The sequence below is a fragment of the Oryzias latipes genome, chromosome 4, assembly GCF_053564925.1.
Source record: "Oryzias latipes strain Hd-rR chromosome 4, Olatipes_Hd-rR_3.1".
In the NCBI taxonomy this organism is placed as follows: domain Eukaryota; kingdom Metazoa; phylum Chordata; class Actinopteri; order Beloniformes; family Adrianichthyidae; genus Oryzias; species Oryzias latipes.
Genome location: NC_136240.1, coordinates 27,750,937 through 27,770,131, shown reverse-complemented (window position 1 = coordinate 27,770,131; position 19,195 = coordinate 27,750,937). Strand labels below are relative to the sequence as shown.

Below are 19,195 nucleotides of genomic sequence, written 5' to 3'. Positions count from 1 at the left end.
TGGCAGCAAGTGTAAGCAATGGAAATACTAGTCGAAAAATAAATCTAAACAAAAAAAAAAAAGAGTTAAGATTAAGTTCAACCAAATCAGTTAAATCAACCTCAATAAGGTGAACTCTTACAGATAAATACTTCTATAACTCAATAGGTCCTAAATAAATTGAAGACTTGAACTAATAAAACAAAAAATACATGCATGGACACATCCACGTGACATTTTCATTGTCATATATTGCAGCCTGAACAGTAAACAGTAGCCAACCGTACAGTGTGTGCTCTGTATCTCCAGTGTCCTCCCAGGAAAAGGGAGTTTCCTTTATTGACAGAGCTAATTAAGTGCCCAATGAGCCTGTGCCATTCCCCCGAAAAAAGCTAAACAAAACATCCTTTAATTAGGTGGAAAGAAACGACTAATCTTGGCACACACTTTCCCTTACAGAAAACAAAAATCTGTCTGGGAAAGTAAATATGACCCATAATAACTGGCTTTCATCTTTTAAAAAAGGAATTATTGGCTCAAACAGTAATTTTACGAGGAGACAACTAAAAAGAAGAGTTTCTAAAAAAAATTGGCTGTTTAAAAGGAGTTTTTTTTGTTTTTTTGAGGAACCAACAAAGATTTGTCAAAGACCAAACATTCTCATAAAATCTGATGTGTGGATTTGTGTGTGTACCATGTCTGTCTGGATCTTGATTCTTTCTGGATCACTGAAGGCATACAAAGACAGAAGGAGCAGAGGGAAGCAGGTTGGTGACGTGGAAGCAGTGGACCAGTGCCTTTTGATGGCTCTTATCAGTGCAACCCACATATTTAAAGAAGACAAGGATGGAACCTCAGAGCCTTTCTTCACGGTAGTGATTACAATCTGTCTGCACTCAGAAAAAGAACTCTGAGACAGAGCGAGTGGATTGCAATCTGCCGAACAAAACCAGAATGAGAACGGTCAGGAAAGCAGAGAAAAATGTACAATTTACATTTCTTTCTGTTTCTTCAGGGAGTTTTCAGAAGATGAAAACAACAACATTTCACTGTTTCAGTATGTCAGCCTCTTATATAATTCTCTGGGTAGCAATGCAAATAGTTGCTGGCTATATGTACAGTGGAATGTGTCTTTAGGATCCTATTTAGTTGTTTGTGCACGAAGTGCTCCTCTAGCCAGTCACTTACAGATATCTGTGAATTCCAGCTGATAAAGCAATCATGCGCTCTGCCTCACCCTGATTAGGAGCAAGGCTTTGATGTTTGAAATAGAAGCGATTTGAGATACGCTTGGTTTGCCCCCACTGCAGCCCTTCACTTAGAATTGCTCTGCATTGGTCAACACATTACAACAGTTAAAGAAAAACGCTCCCGGGACCCCGAAAGGGAACAAACGGTATAGAAGATAAATGAATGAAAGAAAAAAGCTTGATGTTAATGATGTAAATGGTATTTGGGTTGTGTGTACAATGTGCAAAATCTGAGACAGTGGTCTGGAGCACAAACTCTCCATCTGACTTAATTTCTTTCATAAATTCACTTAAAGAGAACGACTTATTGTCAAAATATGGGACTAATTCAGCAAATTAGCAACTACTGCCTTCTGAAATGTACCCTCTTACTGTCAGTGTACTCCACCTCAGCAGCCTCAAACCTGGCCGTGACACTGCCCCTCTACCCCTCTGGGGCCTCATGTGGATAGGGAGAGAATGGGGTGGTTTCTGTTACACTGACACAGACCACTGGATCAAAAGATTTTTTTCATTTTAGATGGATGTAAACATCAATGGACAAAAATGTTCATTCCAGCTGTGTGTACGAGATGTCATAGCAAAATAAACTAGTAGAAAGTGGGTTAACCTATTAAGCCAGTCAAATAAAAACAGGTAAATAAAAGAAGTAGGTGGAGATACAAGAAAATGTTGCTTGTTTCTCAGTTGCTAATCAGCAATGATAAACAAGATAGTAAGTATTGTGACTGCTGTAATGTTGGGGGCTTTTACAAACCTACATTTTCTCTGGGGGCTACGGTGGCCCTGAAGTGCAAATCACATCAACAAATCCCTCGACCCAAAAAACAAACTGAAGATCAAAACAACAGTTAAAAAAATTAAAACATATAATACTTAGAAGTTAATATAAAATTCCAGAAACTAGAACATAATTCCAAAAAAAGAAAATACAACACAAAGAAAAGAAACCAAAAAAAAGAAAAAAAAGGAAATGAAATATGACCAGAAAAAGTAAGATGTTTGACGTTTGTTCACCTTTTCAATCAGAAGTCATTTAGGACAGCAATACCTGACAGAACATAATTCCTTAAGCTTCTGGCCAAAACCACTGCAAAAGTTAGTTGATTGCTTATTCACCCTTTACCACAGTTCGGCAAAACATCCTACTGCTTTACCACCTCTTCTTCAAACCTTGAACATCATCATCCAATCAGTCATGTCCCATAATACCTACCTTTTCTGGTTTCTTATTGTGTTTCAATTTTTTTAACATTTAATTTTGCTTTCTGGAAATTACTTTTGTTTTCTGAAATATTTTTTTTATTTCATTTTGGTTACTCAAATAAATGTGCTCCAGATGAACAACATTCTAAAATGTTGTTGTTATTATTTGTTTTGCGTTTTTAAGTCTTGTTGTGGTCTTTAGTATTTTTTGCGTTGAGTGATTTGTTGATGTGATTTGCACATAAGGGCGACCGTAGGGGACAATGACAAAATGCAAGTAAATAATCAATAAAAAATGAGTGTAGGCATGTATCTGTGTGTCCTTGTGCATATGTGTGTCTGCATACTGGTTTATAGAAATGCATGTTAGTTGGTTTTATTAATAATATATTAACTTTTAATTTTGCTTAAAAAAAAGAAGAAGGGCGCCCCCTGCCTTTACCCACAAGTGGCTGGGATAGGCTCCGGCAGCCCCGTGACTCCAAAAGGGAATAAACGGAAGAAGATAAAAAAAAACAAAGAAAAGAAAATGAATTTTGCAATGTTTAATCTACTATTAGAATTGAGAATACCCACCAGCTGAACTGAACATTTTAAACTAATTAGTCACACAACCTGTGCTTTCTATCGTGTGCATAACTGCTTTGGGTCTATGGGTAAACACCTTCAAGAATAGTGTTTGTGGGAAACACTTGATTGCTTTCACATCCTCACTGCATAACTGTGACTTTCACACATGAATGTGAAAGAGACATGAAGCAGGCCCAACATACTGCAGCTGCAGGATGCATGTGACAATGTGCATGTACACCTAAAGGTGCCTGAACCTGACCGTGTGTTCTCCAATGTCCATATAAGTCTGTGGGCCTAGCTTGTTATAGGCGGATTCCCATACCTGGTCAAGCTTAGCTGTGCAGACACTTTACAGCATGCGAGGCACGACACGTTCCCCACAAGGGCTTCAAGCAAAGAACTACAGTTCAGCCACAGGCATCCCTTGTTCTGCAGACTATCATTCAAGAAATCCCAAAACAATTTGCACTGTGGCTCAGACACTACTTCCTCTCCAATAAAGAGAGGTAAGGAATAAAACCTGGAGTCACACTGAACAGAGTTCTCTGCTGGCTTCGAGTAAACAAAAGACCTTCGTGCCAAAGAAAGCACAAACATATTGTAAGATGGAAAACAAACTTTAGGACTAATGACAAGTTATTTAACCTGTGATACCAGTTAATTAGCAAATGTTCAGAAACGTGCTCTATTTTGTAATTCCATTTAAAAACCAAAACTGATATTGACTAAACATCCTGCACATGGTGTTTTTTGGTCATGTTTATTGCTGTCAGCTTTGGTCATAAATTGTAGCCAATTAAAACAAATCCACCCATTGTGTAAGGTCTCCCACTTGAAAAGATGAGAGAGGCCTGTCATTTTCATCGTAGGTATATCACAACTATGAGTAACAAAACAGAGAGCTGGGACCAAAGTAACAATGGCTACCATCAGTAACACACTACGCCACCAAGATACCCTGACCACGTTTTAGATTTTTATTGACTGAATCGTTTGGAAGACTTTTAACAAATTCAGTCCAGTGAGTGTCCATCTGATATTGGAAAATTGTGGATTTGGTTTTACAGTTCAGCCACACAGGAAAGTTATTAAAAAAAACAACAACAACAAGAACAAAAAACAAGGCTCAATGCCACCAGCTAAGCATCGTGGGTTGGACTGTGGGGGTTAAAGCACCAAAGAAATGAGCAGATGTTGTTCCTGGTTTAAATGCAGAGAAGACGTTTCCCACACATGGGTGTGAAGAAAGCCCTGACATTCAAACATAACCTCCACTGTTCACTTAGCAATTCTTTTATTCTTTTTCGACAAATTGTCAAGAGAGATATTGCTACACATCACGTAACAAAACACAAATTTCTTTAAACCACTTTAGTATTTATAACAAAAACAACCAGAGACTCTTAAGTTGTAAAGTACTTCTTATTCACCTGTTAAGGTACTTTGTTCGGTTTTTCTTTATACATGGGTTTTATAAACGTTACCAATAATCAGCTACAAGTCTTTACATGATGTGCGCATAGCGGTGAATGCACTTTTAGAAAGCTTGAGCTCGTGATTCATGTCTGTGCTATGTGTCATGCTCTGCAGAAAAAGCTGTGAGCTTGCAGGCAAGGAGTCGTTTCACAACTGACATCAAGGAAAAGAAAATCTGCTGTCAGTTTAAGGTGAAATGGATGAACAACTTCCAAGTTTTTAAAACATACCAACAATTCCAAAATGTGTTCATAAAGTGAGATAGGTTTATCAGTTCATCTGGTTTCTTAAAGGTTTATGTTAGTGATGGCATTTGTATCATAATATTAGGATTTATGGGAATATATGTGATAAAAATAACTATACAAAACAAGAATTTAGCATTTTTCAGTTTAATGAGGTAGAGGAAATGCCAGGAGTAGATTACCATATAGGAGTAACTTTTGAAAAGCTGTAAAATATTTAATTAAATAGGTAATACCGTGTTTTTTTTTCCCTTTTCCTTTTCCAATATGATTGAGTCTTAGAAACAGTAACTGATCAAATAATTGGTTGTCAGGAAGGATGACTCACCTTGACTGAGGTGTTGCCTGCTCCTTCTGGAGCATGTCCTCTCAGGTTAACGATGTGAACCTCCTGAGACAGCTTGGCAGTGCCCTTGCTTGCACATCCTGACAACGCTGTGAAGTTTTTCAGGCTTGCTTGCACGGGATGTCCCATCCCCACAGGCTGCAGCTTACATGGGGTGTATGACAAAGGCCCTGCAGAGTAGAAGAGAAAAATAGAAAGGGTTAGCCATCCCAGCAATTATTCACAAAATTTAACAGTAAAGGTTCACATGATTGTGAAGACATATTGTAATACAAATGTATTAAGAAAACATTTTTACTCGCATAAATTGGGAAGGTAATGAAACATTTTGCATAAACCTCTTTTCACTATTTTAAACATTTGCATTCTTACTTGTTTGTTCATTTAGTTGCAACATAAAAATCTTTTCTATGACATTGTTATGAGGATATGATCCATAAGTTTACACTGACATGGGATAAAACTTTTTACAGATTTATTTACAAGCCTTACAATATTCTATAACTAAAAGAAAAAGGAGTGCGAAAGTCTGCCTCCTGCTGAGTGGAAATGGACAGTCAGTTCGGCTGTTGGCGCTTTTTGTAAGCCCTGTGCTGGGTCATCTAGACCCACTAGACCAGGGGTGCTCATTACGTCGATCGCGATCAACCAATCGTTCTTCAAGGACAAGAGGGTAGATCACTGGCCGGAAAAGATTTAAAAAAAAAAAGTAATTCTTAAAAATCCACCAGCCAATCAAAATCCTCACTAAAAAGTATGGGACTTGATTGACATGCAGATTGGCCAATTGGACATCCTCTGATACATACGTCACTGTAGACGCGTGTTTAAATTCACTGAGCGCAAACTCTCTGTCATCAGAAAGTCGCTTTCTGCCCCGCGGGACGTCAAATCCCCCGCAGAAGACCACTCCGGACAACCAGAGTGTTTATTGAAGCCGCACAGCGTGTGTCCTCCTGCTATCAGCTTTGTGGTTCTCCCCCGATAAATACGAGCTCATTAAGGAAGCTGTTTTTTACGTGGCACGCGCTTCGTACGGAGCCAGCAGCTCTTTGGAAAGCCATCCTCCCCTATTGCACGGTTTACAGCAGAGCATGACATACGATGGTTGCTGCTTTCTGTCTTTGTATTAAAACGCCATATCTGTTAATACAAAAGTATCTTTGTGTAATCTCACTGTGTAGTTTTTAATCATCAGTACATAAACAATAATGTTCAAATAAACATGTAACTAATAAAAATAAATAACAAACATTTACTAATAGTATTTAATGTATATATATATATATACACACACGCACACACACACCACACACAAACATATAACACAAAAAAGTGTGAGCACCCCTGCACTAGACAGTGCGCTGAACCTTTTTTTTCAATGATTTGTGATCTTCACTGGTGTCCATAGATTACATGAAATCTTTCCACCTTTATCCACCTTTGTCATGGTAGGGAGAACACATCAATGTAAGGGTGGGGTCATAGGATAGCACAAGGGTTAAACAAGTCTGGTGTGGCTTGCAGTTCCACCCTCTACCAGCAGGGGAGCCCAATACTCCTAATGTCCTTCTATCTGTTTACCTGAGCTGGTGTTGAAAAGGAATTTGATTACATTTCTGTCAAGCTATTTACATTTCTGCATTTATCCTCCGAATTTTTGCTGTTGCCCAATGAGCTAGATAATAGATAAGAACACGCCCCTAATAAGAGCATTTCCATGGAGTGCTGTGAGAATGAAGGCTGATGGAACACGCTTCATTTGAATTTGGTTGCTGTACTACCGTACAAATACAATCACTTTTTATTGATCCAACAGCAGAGGAATTCTCTTGGAAACAAGAGAGTGTAATCTGTTCATGTTTCCCAGAACACACCTAAGTTTGAAACTAAATATTTTAGCTTCAGAAAATATTTCTGACAAGCATCTTTAATTGCGAATGTTATGATTCAATTTGTTCTGAAATAATAATTAAAAAAAGGCCGGTGGTGTTATATAATTGTGTCTCATTACCAAAAGAGTAAAATATCAAATTGTCTTCTTTTACAAAAAAAAAAAAACTCTAGGTGACAAATAAGTTTAAAAAAAATGAAAGACTGCAAAAGTTTGTTTTGGTATGAGACAACCTCCAGCAGGGGCTTTTTTCAGTGTTCTTTTGGCAGTAATCCTCTAAGATTATATAACAATTTGGAAATTCCTACACATACAACTTTGCTATCTTAAAAAGGAAAAAGTGTGGGCTGTTCACTTCCCTAAGCAATGGGTACAGCCACAACAAATGCTTACAATCTGCACAAACAAGCACAACAGGAGCTGTCCAAATCCACACCATAAACAACTTGAAGACATCCTGAGTTCTCAGGAGTTCAATGAGCTGACAAAGCACCCAATGTTGTAGTTTCAAACAGTGACTATAACACAGTGTTCCAATCTCTAAAAGACCCACTCTAATGAAAATGGTGTTTTTGGTGTTTTTAACATGTTCTTGTAGCACTATTTTCATATTGGAGGACATATTTAAAGAAGATTAAGATTGAAACAGCATTTTGGAGTATTTTATTTCTTTTTCATATCGTGGTGAATCAGGAGCAATCAGGAGCGTTTTAAAAAGCTCTTAGTTGTTATGCAAGACAGGACTCTACCATCTTCACAGACTTAAACTCATTGCTGATCCATCAGAAATTCAGGTTTAAAAAATCTCAAATGGAGAATGTGTCTTTTGTCTGCTACAACTGTGTCATGAAAGCTTCTGGAACATCCTTGAATAGTTAGGTAACTCTACAGTGTTTAAATTAATGGGAATCGAGCCAGTCCATCCAAAAAAAAAAAACTTGAAAAAATTTGTAACACATTAGCAAAACTTTCCTTTTGGTTTACTGTTCACAAGAAATGTATAAAGTGGCTGTGTTCATCACATCTTCTTTTGTTGCTACTCTAAATAACAAGTTTCAGTGGTTTGACACCAGTAGCTGAGCAAATCATCCAAAAGGGTCAAATGTAGAGCTGTAGGCCAAACTTGACAATTATTGACATCTTGAATAACTTAAAAAATGTTGTGCTGACAATTTTCTGTCCAAAACACATTCTCATTACCTGAGAAACATTAATGCTATTGTTGTTGCATTTTTTTCTCATTTTTTTACATTTTCTCACTTTTGCTTTTTTCTTAAATCTTTAAATGACAGCACCAAACAAACATTTTGTTCAGATGGCCTTCTACAACCTCAGTCTGCATAATCATAATTTTAAAATAAGCACTCCTAACATTTTGGGTCATGATATTGATCATCTTTTTGTTGTAGATGCAACTTCCTCTATCACTCACAAGCCAAAGTACAGCCTGAGAAGGTGCTCTACTGTATACTGTACTTCCGTTAGCATCTGTGTGACCCACATAAAACACATGAGGCATCTCAACAGACAACAGTACAAAACAAGTTGCAGAGTTCTGAGCAAAACCCCACACAGTAAGAATTGTATGTTCTGATAAAGTGTTTGGATAGGCATTTTCCCCTGGGACAGGGCTTATATTTCATGCCAGTTGAGGCCCACTCACATTCAAAATGCATCACACTAAACATTGAGAAAGACGGCCAACAGTTTTCTCTTGGAACATGTGGAAACTATTAAAGGCCAAGTGACAGACAGTAAGATAGAAATGTTAAATTTTTCCCTGCTGACCCTCAGTGCCTCAGCAGTGGGGTACAGTCAGGGGAAAAAGGGTTTTTAACCGCATAGTTATTGTTTTCTCTTTCCATTCTGTCCTGTACGTTCATGGTAGGCTATCACTAAAGTCAGAGATCATTTTTGACACCAGTCCTTTTCTTTTATTGTAAACAGTACACTGAATTCTTTGCTACCCATTTTTTGTCGTAAAATACAGCCTATATTACCAACCATAAATGTCTAGTTTTCCAAGTGAGTTCATAACCAACAAATAGCACAAATATTATAATAAAGTCTATCAAAACAGAAAAGAATTGATATAAGTATGATAACACACAATGTAAGATAAAACTGAATGGTAAAAATGATGCAACAATATTTGAACCTCTACCTTGCCATCTTTTCGTCAAATCAACCTAATGACCCTTTCAAAGTCACTCTAATAGCAAATTCAGGCTCCGACCTACTAGACATGATCGAAGTGTGGTCAAGGTACAACCAACACTAATGGTCAATCAGTGTCCTCACACTAAATATTTACCACAGTAACTCTAACGCCATTGGATGGCAAATTTGCATACCAGTGGCTGAGTCATGTCTATTTGCAGAAATGTGATCGAATCCACAAGAAGCCTCTGTGACTTTATGAGTTTTGTTAAACTGACACCGGCACAAGTTTCTGAGGTTCTCTCTGAACTATGGTCAGTGGGACTTAAAAAAAATGGGGCAAAACTGTTCTACAAATGTTACATCCAACAATCCCAGGCAGTATTTCTGGGCATGTAGGCTGTATCATAATACAAACAGTAGGAGGATACCACATTGAACGCATATAAACATAAGACAGTTCATAATCCATAGGCTTTAATGAGAGGTTTATGATAAAGTTTGGCTGTTTTTCTGGAGGCGTGTTAGTATTGTCAGATGCTAATGTGAGACGAGCGGAACAGTCTTCTCTAGTTTAACCCGAAGGTGTTCTGTCAAGTTGAAATTAGAACTCTGTGCAGTTCTTCTACACCAAACTCACTCATCTCTCCATCTCTTTGTTATTTTAGCTCTGACACTTGACTGTGGAATATTAGTAGCATGGAAATTTCTCAACTGAACTTCATTACCAAAAGTCTTCCCATCATGGTACCATGCTTGAATTCTCTGAACTATTCAGGCAGACTCATTCTCCCCCAAATGTTTGCAAAGGCAGTCTGACTGCATGATTGTATACAATACATTTGGATGAATAGTAAACATTACCTCCAATTAAGTCTTGCTTTGTGCTGACCTAGAACTCCACTGCACTAGTTCACCTAGAAATCCAATTACAAGCCACAGGAAAACCAATGTTTCCATCCCATCTGCTAAATGTTACTATAAAAGCTTTAAATTGACATGTAGCAATTTCAAATTTAAAAACTTTAAGCTTTTGTAAGATATTAAAGAAGTTAACCTGGTTTTAAAATTTAAAAAGAAAGAAAAATTATTTTACCTACAATAAGTGTTTGAATACTCAAGTTCTTCCAATTCTTTACTGAGACATGTTAAGTGAAAGGTTTTTGAGAAGATACAAAAAAGTAACTGGAGTTACAAAATGAAGTCCTGGAACCTGTTATAAACCAAAATGTTTTCTGAACTTTTAGTTCATTACCTTTTGCAAATATAACAGCGGATCATAGTCGCAGCATGCTTTCTGCCAAAAAAAAAAAAAAAGACTACCGGTAAACCTTTTTTTAGTAAAGTTGATTGCAAGTCTCCTGCAGTAGTTCCCATAACTGTAAGGCATTTGTGAAACTTCTGCATGAGGTTGCCTTGGTTTTACTCTTCTATCCAGCTCAACCCAACCAGCTTAAAGGGGTTTTAAGTCTGAAGACTGTGCCGGCCACTTCATATCTTCATATTTTTATCTTCTTCTCTGTCCTCAGGTACTTTGTCTCTGTCTTATATCGGTGTTTTAGCAATGATAGAAAATTGCCTTCTGATTCAGTTGTGACTTTAGGTCTGGTAGACTTCTTTCTGTCAGTTTCCCCCAGTTTCTGAGCATCTTTTTACTGTAAAAGAAACTTTACTCACTGCCACCTTGACTTTATTTACAATTTGTCTGTAAAAAAGACTTTTATTTTCCATTGTTGATACACCATCATGATGTTGTGAATGATGAAGTGTCTCTCTTCCATACATCACTTTCTACTGTACAGTACTGCTTAGCCAAAGCACAAGGGTACGTACCATAGTGTGTTCCAGAACAGCTTTTATGCAGACAGAGAAGATTGCGAGTAATCAAAAAAAGTTGTAACACCTGTTTAAGACTTCATCAAACTCTTTTACATATGCACATCTTCAAACTGTTCATCTGTTTTACTTTCTCTGGAAAAGGCCTTTTTGTGTAACTCTAAATGTACAAAAGTTAAAAAATAACCTTCCTTTTTTCAACCTATGGCAGTTCACATGTCACTTCGGTAACATTTTGAGCTATTTGTTGGACTTAAAACTTTGAGCTGAAAAAGAAAATGTGGATTACTTGGGTTTTCAAAACGTGTGATCCGTGACATATAATTAAAAAAATGTCATCTCAACTAGCATCCGAAAAGAGCTTACAAAAAGGTTTACATGGTCGGCAGTGGCTCAGGCGGTTGAGCGGGTCGTCCAATGATCGTAGGGTCAGCGGTTCGATCCCCACTCCCACCAGCCAAAATGTCGTGTCCTTGGGCAAGACACTTCACCCTCCTTGCCTCCAGTGTGGCTCCACTGGTGTGTGAATGTGTATAAATGACCCCAGTTACCATCACCAAGTATGAATGAGGAGTGAATGAATAATGGACACAATGTAAGCGCTTTGAGTGACTTGAAAAGCGCAGATAAATCCAATCCATTATTATATGTGAGACCCATTGATTAGAATGGCTCCCTTTACACCCAGCTTTTCCAGCTCTACGTTTTTGCCAGCACTGTTGTCACCACACCCTGAATTTTCTGAAAATTTAAGTCTAGAGTAAAATGTTTTCTGTATTTTCCCTTTTATTTTTCACTTTCTAAAATTGGGTAAACACCCTGTGGTCACAAGGCTGTTATAGAAATGCAGATTTGATAGGCAGGTGTTTAAAGACCATTCTCTTGTTTGTGGGTCATATTATATTTAAAAAAACCTCTAGTCCACTTTTTCTTTTTGCTATGGATTTTGAAAAATGTTATTAAACTTAAACTGCTTTCTTGACAGACTTCCTTGACATTGAATTACATTGTCGTAACCGGAGATCTCCTTGTTTGGTTTAGAAAACAACTATCGTGTGAACTGATCTGACTCCAGTAAATGTTGTTTTATAAATAGCATCAAGCAGAAAGTGCAAGTGTTGGTCGTAAAACTGCTTTTCATTGAATTTTTTATGTAGTAAAATCTATTTACTAAAGTACAGCTATCAAAATTTAGAAACAACTTTTAACATTTTGTATAAAAAAAAAACTATAATAATGTGTACCGTTCATGACCACAGAGTTTATGTTTCTCCTTTAAGTATACTAAAGATCTTATCAAACAATATCATTTATTTTAGGTAAACAAATATCATGATTTCAAATCACACTTTGACACATGTAGAAAAACAACACTGACACACAAAAATAACACTAAAACACAATTTCGTGGTTTTGGCTTTGATTGTGACAAGTTCGGGCACAAAAAATGTGACACCCACACGTACGGTAACTTTCACCCTCTTGCTTTCCTTGCCTTCCAGTGTACACACAGACAGGATTTCGCAGGAAGCTACAATAATTTGAGCCAAGCTTTTTCAGGGGTGTGACACAAAACAGCCCTGTGTGTTGCCTTGGAGGAAAGAATTACGTAAGCATTTCATCTCAGCTTCTTATGAATGCTTTTTTAGAGCAAAGCAAGTTTTTTTTTTTTTACATTGGCAAACAATGGTTTTTGTTAACATTTCAGATTTACAGAAAATGTCAAGAAAGGTTGAAGTCTAGCAAGGTGTTGATAAGACCTACTGCATTAAGAAAGAGTTACTTTGACTCAACAAAAAGCGTAATTTTTAGGCTGGTACTGTAGTGTTGGAGGCCATTGTTTTTGCCTTAAGGTGCTGTGCTCCTTGAGAAAAATGAGGCGTTTAAAGCACTAAATGATCCCAGATCTTTGGTCACTAGCTTTGCTAGCTTCTTTATTGTTAACAAAGTTTTGGACTTTGTAGTAAATACAAGAGAAAAGAGTGTAAAAATGTTAACGTCTGTCTAAGAATATATATAAAGTAGGATTTCTAGGAATATAAAGTGTGTAGTGAAGGGTTTACAGCATTAAAACATCTATTATAATTGCAAAAAATAAAGCAGAAAATAATGCAATACTTTTAGAAGTTGACTCCTGAGATAACCACTTCCATACATTGTTTTTTATCAGCCAAGTATTTAATTGATATAATTCATCTTTTGCAAAGAAAATGTTTTATTTATTTATTTATTTATTTGGAAAAACCTAAGATATAATTAGTTTACATTCTTTGTCATTAAGTCTTTTAAAACTGGTGAAATGTCAGCATTTTCTTATGTATTGTGTAAAGAGACGGGGCCTATACTAAAAAATACGGGGTTTGAGAACAGACACATTAAAGTTAGCAAAGAAAGAAAATGCATTAGGTGTTTGTTTTTTTGTTTGTAGTTGTAGAATGTATTTTCACTGCCTTATGTCTTAATTTGCATTTTACTCCATTCTTTTTCTATATCCACTTATTCCTGTTTGGGGTCATGGAGTTGCTGGAGCCTATCCCAGCTCCTGCCAGGTGAAGGCTGGGTACACCCTGGACAGTTCATCAGTTCATCACAGGGGCAAACTGCAATCCTTTCCAAAAATAACATGATGATCTTGTGCCTTTTTTTAATTCGTTTTTATATATTCAGATGTGCCAACACTAACACAACATATAATAAAATTTCATCTTTTGCAACAGATAGTGTGTTCTTTTCTTTTGAGTTTCACTTAATTGCTTTATAAACAAAGCGATGATAAGCTTTCTCACTGAGCTTTACTGTGGTTTCATCAATCCATCTCAGGTAATCCCCAAAAAGCTGTGGTTGAACAAGAGTTTTGTATTATCATGTTTTAGTTTCAACCAAGCACATCTATCTGCCATGCTTTAGAACAGTTCTCTTCTCTTGTCCTGTCTTGACACTCTTCGTTCTTGGCAGCTTGCTTTTGGACCGTGGCCTCTGCAATGTTTTTATCACTAATATCTCTTTCAGACACATTCTTCAAATATGAAAGCCTGTCATTGTTAGCCTTTTGAACTGATGTGATAAAGTTTGGTTATTTCATGTGCAACCTTAATTCTTAAACTCCCTGATCAACCAAATGAAAGATCACAGTTTAAAAATATATTTTTTAAAAACTTTATGCCATCCAAGGCAATAAAACTTAAAAAGATTATTATTTGTTGTTAATTTTTTTCTTGGTTTTGTTGGGAAAAGATTAACTTGTGCATAAGGTTTTATATAAAATTACAATGAAAAATTTGGTAAATATTTTTCCTGGAAAAAAAAATTGTTTAAAGGCAGTTCTATAGGCTGTTTAGTATCAGAATAGTAGACACATTAAACCAACATGCCAGCAAAATAATAGTTACTCAACCAAGCAGCCTTTTGCTTAATCTGCCTTCTTCCTGTAGATCCTAAAACAAGACAAAAGTCTGCATTTTACTTAAAGCAAGGCAAGTGTTTTCCTTTGCATCCCTTTACTTTTGCTGAAATCTAAACTCTACCTGACTGTGACCTTGTTTCAACACAACTGCTCTACATATTATGGGACTTGCAGCACTACTGACTGACTTTTTTGTCTTATTTAAAACCTTTTTCCAATTTTTCCATTTCAAATTGTTTTCATCACTTATCTTTGGTATCTCTGTTTACTTTCCTTGTTTGTGGCTCAGTAGAGGAAGAGCCAAGACAGAAAAAACACCAGCAAAGACTACAAAAAGATTATTATGGTGGAAACCATAATCTAAGCAGCATACTAAAGCTTATGTCAGTCATCTAATTCAAGTAGGTTAAAATTTTATAACATTATAGGTTCAGTTAACTTTTCAGAGTCATTTAGGTGATTTCTGTTCCAATTATTATCTAAACACAACACGCATTTATGCAAGAACAAAAAGCTTCACATTACCTATATCACAACATGTCAGCTTAATGGACCTAGAGTAATAATCATAGTTATTACTTTCCCTGTAATTAAAGCCAAAAAACGACTTTATCATTTAGTCTTCAGATTGTTTGAAAGTTATGAAGCAAAGTGGATCCATTTGTGTTTGTCTCTCAACTAATATCTAATGGGTCCAGGTCCAACATGTTTAAAGTCATGTAATTACGATTTTGATCTAAAAACAGACAATTCATTAGAAATTCTCTGCAATCAAAACCAGAGATGTATACTTCTTTATGTTTATTAGATGCATCCCCACAAAATAAAAGTGCTTGGAAAAAGAGAAAAAGTTCAGTTCATTTCAAGACATCTGGCAGCTAATGTTACCAATGAACCACATTAAAAGAAATGAGACAATAAAAATTCTGAGAAATGTAAAAAGTTTCACTCTGTTCCTTTAATCAGCCTCGACTTGAAACTAAGATATTTCCACTCAAATGAATAAAATTTTCCCTACTTTATACTGTGATATCTTCCTTTATCTGGACTATAAAACTGTCACATGAGATTTATACATGGTAGGCCTCTAGAAATACAGAGCACTTCTGGTGAGATGCATTTATCTCTGCAGTCCTCCACTATCACACAAACGATACGCGCCTGTGTTTCCAGCTAATGCACGTCTGCAGTGGGGCACAGTGCCAAAGCCAGGGTACAGGAAGTGACGTCAGAATCTGTGCCAGATAGTGACAAATCTGACATTCCCACAAAGCCATTTCCCAAGACAAACAAACAGAACCTTCCCATGTGTGCATGCGTGCTCATGTTTGATTCTCAGTACTACTCGAGATGGTATGATTGAGTTTCTTTAGATGAAACCCAACATCACCACAGCGGAAGATAACAAGAAAAACACATTTTCAACATGAGAAAAACAATGAGGAAGAGAAAGCAATAAGGCGGGTAAAATAATATTGAATAAACAATGTTTCTTTAGCCATACAAAAGCTTTATATAGGCCAAGCAACACAGTGGTTTGTTTCAATGTTATCTGCTCTTTACCCAAGATGTGCCAGTTCCCATGCGAAGAATGGGATTACACAGATCCTCTGCTCTCTTCTTTTTTTTAATACAAAGACCAATTCCCATGGATGCAGATCCGTTTAGGGAACGTAATATTCTACCCACTTGTGATTTCCTCAGGGGCTTTGGACTTAAAAAAGTCTGGAGCTCTGCAGTGTTGACATTAGTCCATCCACCCCAGAACCTCAAGCCATCATGACAGGAAGCGAGTAAAGCTTTTCATAAAGGTTGTGCAAGTTCATTTCACTGGCAAAGCTACAAAAACGCAGCAAAATTTAGAGCAGAAGTAAAGGAAGCTGGAGCAGGATGAAGCAGTGAGCAGAGGTAAGCTCACACTCTATTAGGGAAGTCGTAAATTCCCAGTCCAAGTGTGGCATCTGACGACAAATATCCCACATATTCTGAATGTAACTCACAATGACCAAAACACTATTAAGGAAGTCTACCACCAATGGTTTAGGCAACTGGAAAAAAAAACAACAACAACATATGGACTATAATTTCACTGGATCTTCTCTTTGTGTGGGGGATGTGAAGTTGTAAAGGATCATTTTCGGAATGTTTACAGTGGTCTCTCATTTATCGACAAGATTACAAAAATTGGTTTATCAAAAAGAAAAAACGGGGCAAAATTTTTTTCATTCTGGTAAACAGATGTAGGGAAAGTAAAGAAGTTCTGAGCAGAAAATAGGAAGCATGAGAGGAAAACCGACCATCCTGATAATACTCTCCCACCACACCTCGTTACTACACCACGTTTATTCACCAGATATTTTTAAACTTTTTTTTGTAGAACACACTATTTACAAAAGGTGGGCTGCTGTTTTGCTCACTTTTCACAATGCAAAGATCTGATCTCATTCACTTCAAGACTCCTTAGTTTCTCCGTTTCTTATAGATCTCTAGGTAGCTGGTTGAAAAAACCCAAACCATTGTATTTTCCAATCAGAATGTAAACACTTGCACTTGTAAACAAATGCCATGCTAGTGAAGCGTAGTGCAGAAAGAGTGAAATTACTTTTAAAAGGCTTAAAATCTCCTTTTCACAGTAAACGTCTTGATTTTATCAGACACTGTTCGGGTTTGGTTTGCAGGGCAGAGTGAATGCCGCTGTGCATAAGAGTCATTCTAATCAGTGAGTGCAGCTACAGCGAAACTCTAAAGAGCGATAAAAAGCTTGGTCAAGCCACAACTGAATCAAAAAAACAGACTGCACAAACTTCAAGTCTTTTAAAAGGTGGAAAAAAAGTAAGAGTCCACTTTCCTTTACAATAAAACGCCTCATGCTGACTCCTTCAAGTAAACTTTTGACCTCTAGAGTTTTTCCAAATGAACAGCCCTCCGAGATGCTTCCATAACATTCCGGTGTGAAAAGCAAAACGGCCCCATGTATGCCTGGTCTTTAAATTTAATTCACAGGCTCAGCTGGTTGAAAGTAGGGGGGCTTCGGGATAATGTGTCCCACTCACTTTGATATTAGCACTCTTACATTTGGTTTGGATCATCTGACCTGGAGGAACTCTACAATGAACAGCGCTTGGAAAAATCTGTGCTGTAATGTTTACCTTGAAGTCTTTCTGGAGGAAGGGGAAGTTTTCAAACAAACCTCTACAACACAGGTCTCAAAAACAAGATAAGTTACTAAATATTTTTCTATTATCTGTGTTTCCTGTAAATATGGCCCACTTACAAATAAGGACTTTAAACAGAAAACACTACCTGCTTTCCAAAACAAAACATCACAATCATTTTATATCAAATATGTTGTTTTTGTTTTTTTTTATCTACCTTCAAAGTTCTTATCTGGACCGTTATGAGTGGCAGCTTGGAAAAAGAAAAGACCTGTAGTAATATGTAAAAAAACCCAAGGTAAATTCAGATTTATTAGTCTATATAACCTAAAAAAATCTTACTTTTATGATACTTTACAAAAAGCGTATTGGTTCCGTTATATAATAGGTGCCTGGTAGGGCTGCACGATATGAAGAAAACTCGCGATATGCAATATTAGTAATTAATATTGCGATAACGATATAATTTGCGGTATATAAACAATTAGCAAAACAACTAAAAATATTATTCCCATTCCATTACAACAGCTTAAAAATTATACTACAAATGACCCTTGTTGACATAGGAGACGAACATACAACATAATAGGGCGCCATCCGATTAGTTAACAACGTGAAGGGGTCCATCTGATTGGTCAAATGCAGAAAGGGATTCTTTCGATCCATTAAACACTTCAAGCTGCCATAAGATTGTTTGGCCACATCTAAGGTAACCATTTATTACAAATTTGCTGTCTTTTGTGATATGCATATTGCACAGCTTGATATTGCGATAACGATAAATTTGCGGTATATTGTGCAGGCCTAGTGCCTTGATATAACAGTAAGTTACTATTATCAAAAAAGCATAGCCTGGCACAATACTGCATCTTTGTGCCAGCAAAGAAGGCCAGCATGAAGGAGCCACAGCAGAGAGAAAGGTCAAGACAGAAAAAGTCTGCATTCCACTGGGCCTCTTTATTCTGATGAAAAGGGGGGCATAAAAGACATTGAAAGACTTGTCAGAAAGATGCACATCCTTGGGGTTTAGCACATACCAAAGGGCTGAAGGGGAAAGCTTAACTGCACAATTTTCAACTGGAAAGAGCGATTGGACAAGCAGATCAGACGACAAATATACCTGAACAAATATTTCTGAAAAGGAAAATTCAACAACCCATTATAAAGATAAAGAAAACCTGTTTTTAATTAACACTTTGTTTTGAGAGCACAGAATTGTGCAAACCTCAACTAAAGCCTTAGTCAAATCTGTCCTTCCGGTGGATATGGGCTGTTTGTGGGGGAAAAATGGGAAAACATGTACGAGGGACGCAGGTGGCCCACATGAAATATCAAGGTCATAGACCGTTTGGTGATCCCGTAGAGCCAAAAGCCTTGTTTCCACTGAGTGGTGTGGTATGGTTTGGTACGGTCTGGTTCGGTCCGGGTCGGTCCGGTATTTTTAGTGTTTCTGTTATAAAATGGACCCATTAAACTGATTCGAACCGTACCATTTTTGGACCCCAACTTCTTGTAGGTCCATAGGAAAATGGAATGGACTGGTGAGGGCGGTGCTACTGTCGAAACCCGTTGATTGAATGAAGGTCAATGCAACAAAAGAAAGGGCCAAGAAAGCGGCTGTATTCCTCGTCGCTCAATCTTCTCTCATAAAACGTTAAATGTTTTGTTTACC

The 19,195-nt window shown here is 37.1% G+C and overlaps 1 protein-coding gene across 4 annotated transcripts in view; it reads right to left on the bottom strand.

Moving 5' to 3' along the window:
* tgfbr3 (transforming growth factor, beta receptor III) overlaps nucleotides 1-19,195 on the bottom strand; it is a 74,407-nt gene that overhangs the window by 42,505 nt on the left and 12,707 nt on the right. For all 4 annotated transcript variants that reach the window (XR_002290010.3, XM_011474319.4, XM_078946218.1 and 1 more), the window contains exon 3: nucleotides 5,058-5,245. Coding sequence is in view for 3 of the 4 variants with exons in the window: in XM_011474319.4 (XP_011472621.1) it covers nucleotides 5,058-5,245 (188 nt within the window). In the remaining variant the exon portion in view is untranslated. The remainder of the gene's footprint in view (nucleotides 1-5,057; nucleotides 5,246-19,195) is intronic.